The 509-nt window shown below is 32.2% G+C and overlaps 1 protein-coding gene across 1 annotated transcript in view; it reads right to left on the bottom strand.

The window, feature by feature from the left end:
• LOC119591239 (beta carbonic anhydrase 1-like) overlaps nucleotides 1-509 on the bottom strand; it is a 3,643-nt gene that overhangs the window by 1,982 nt on the left and 1,152 nt on the right. Inside the window, exons 2-3 of the mRNA XM_037939946.1 lie at nucleotides 382-466; nucleotides 47-186 (exon numbers count right to left, since the gene is read on the bottom strand). Of these exons, the coding sequence (XP_037795874.1) occupies nucleotides 47-186; nucleotides 382-466 (225 nt within the window). The remainder of the gene's footprint in view (nucleotides 1-46; nucleotides 187-381; nucleotides 467-509) is intronic.

The raw sequence follows: 509 nt of genomic DNA, 5'->3' as shown, positions 1-509 counted from the left end.
ATAGAACCTACCTTGGTAATGTACTTTTTTTTTTTTATATAATTACCTTGCAATCAGAGTGGCCACACACAATAACGTGACGAATGCCATTGATAATGCAACCTAATTCTAATGCTGCTGGTTCAGTTGTGATTTCTTCATGGCCGCAGAGGTTTGCATGAGGTACCAGATTCCCTGCATTTCTTACTGAAAAATAAATAATAAATACATTAAAATCCACTGCAATAATAAGGCTATAGGAGAGGTTATATAAAAAAAATCATTAAAATACACCAAAATATATCTGTATATTCATGTGATCATTATAAGAAAAGGCAGTTTTACATCCCTTAAAACTACCACATAATACATAATCACGATAAACAACAAAATATCACTTACCAATAAACATGTCTCCAACATTTGTTTGCGTAAACCTTGTTGGCAACATTCTGCTGTCCATGCAGGAGAAAAATACTGCTTTTGGCTGTAAAGAAACATTTCACATAATCTGTGGATATATAAATATT

This window comes from Penaeus monodon, chromosome 28 (assembly GCF_015228065.2).
Source record: "Penaeus monodon isolate SGIC_2016 chromosome 28, NSTDA_Pmon_1, whole genome shotgun sequence".
Lineage (NCBI taxonomy): Eukaryota > Metazoa > Arthropoda > Malacostraca > Decapoda > Penaeidae > Penaeus > Penaeus monodon.
This window is presented reverse-complemented; position numbering and strand designations above follow the sequence as displayed.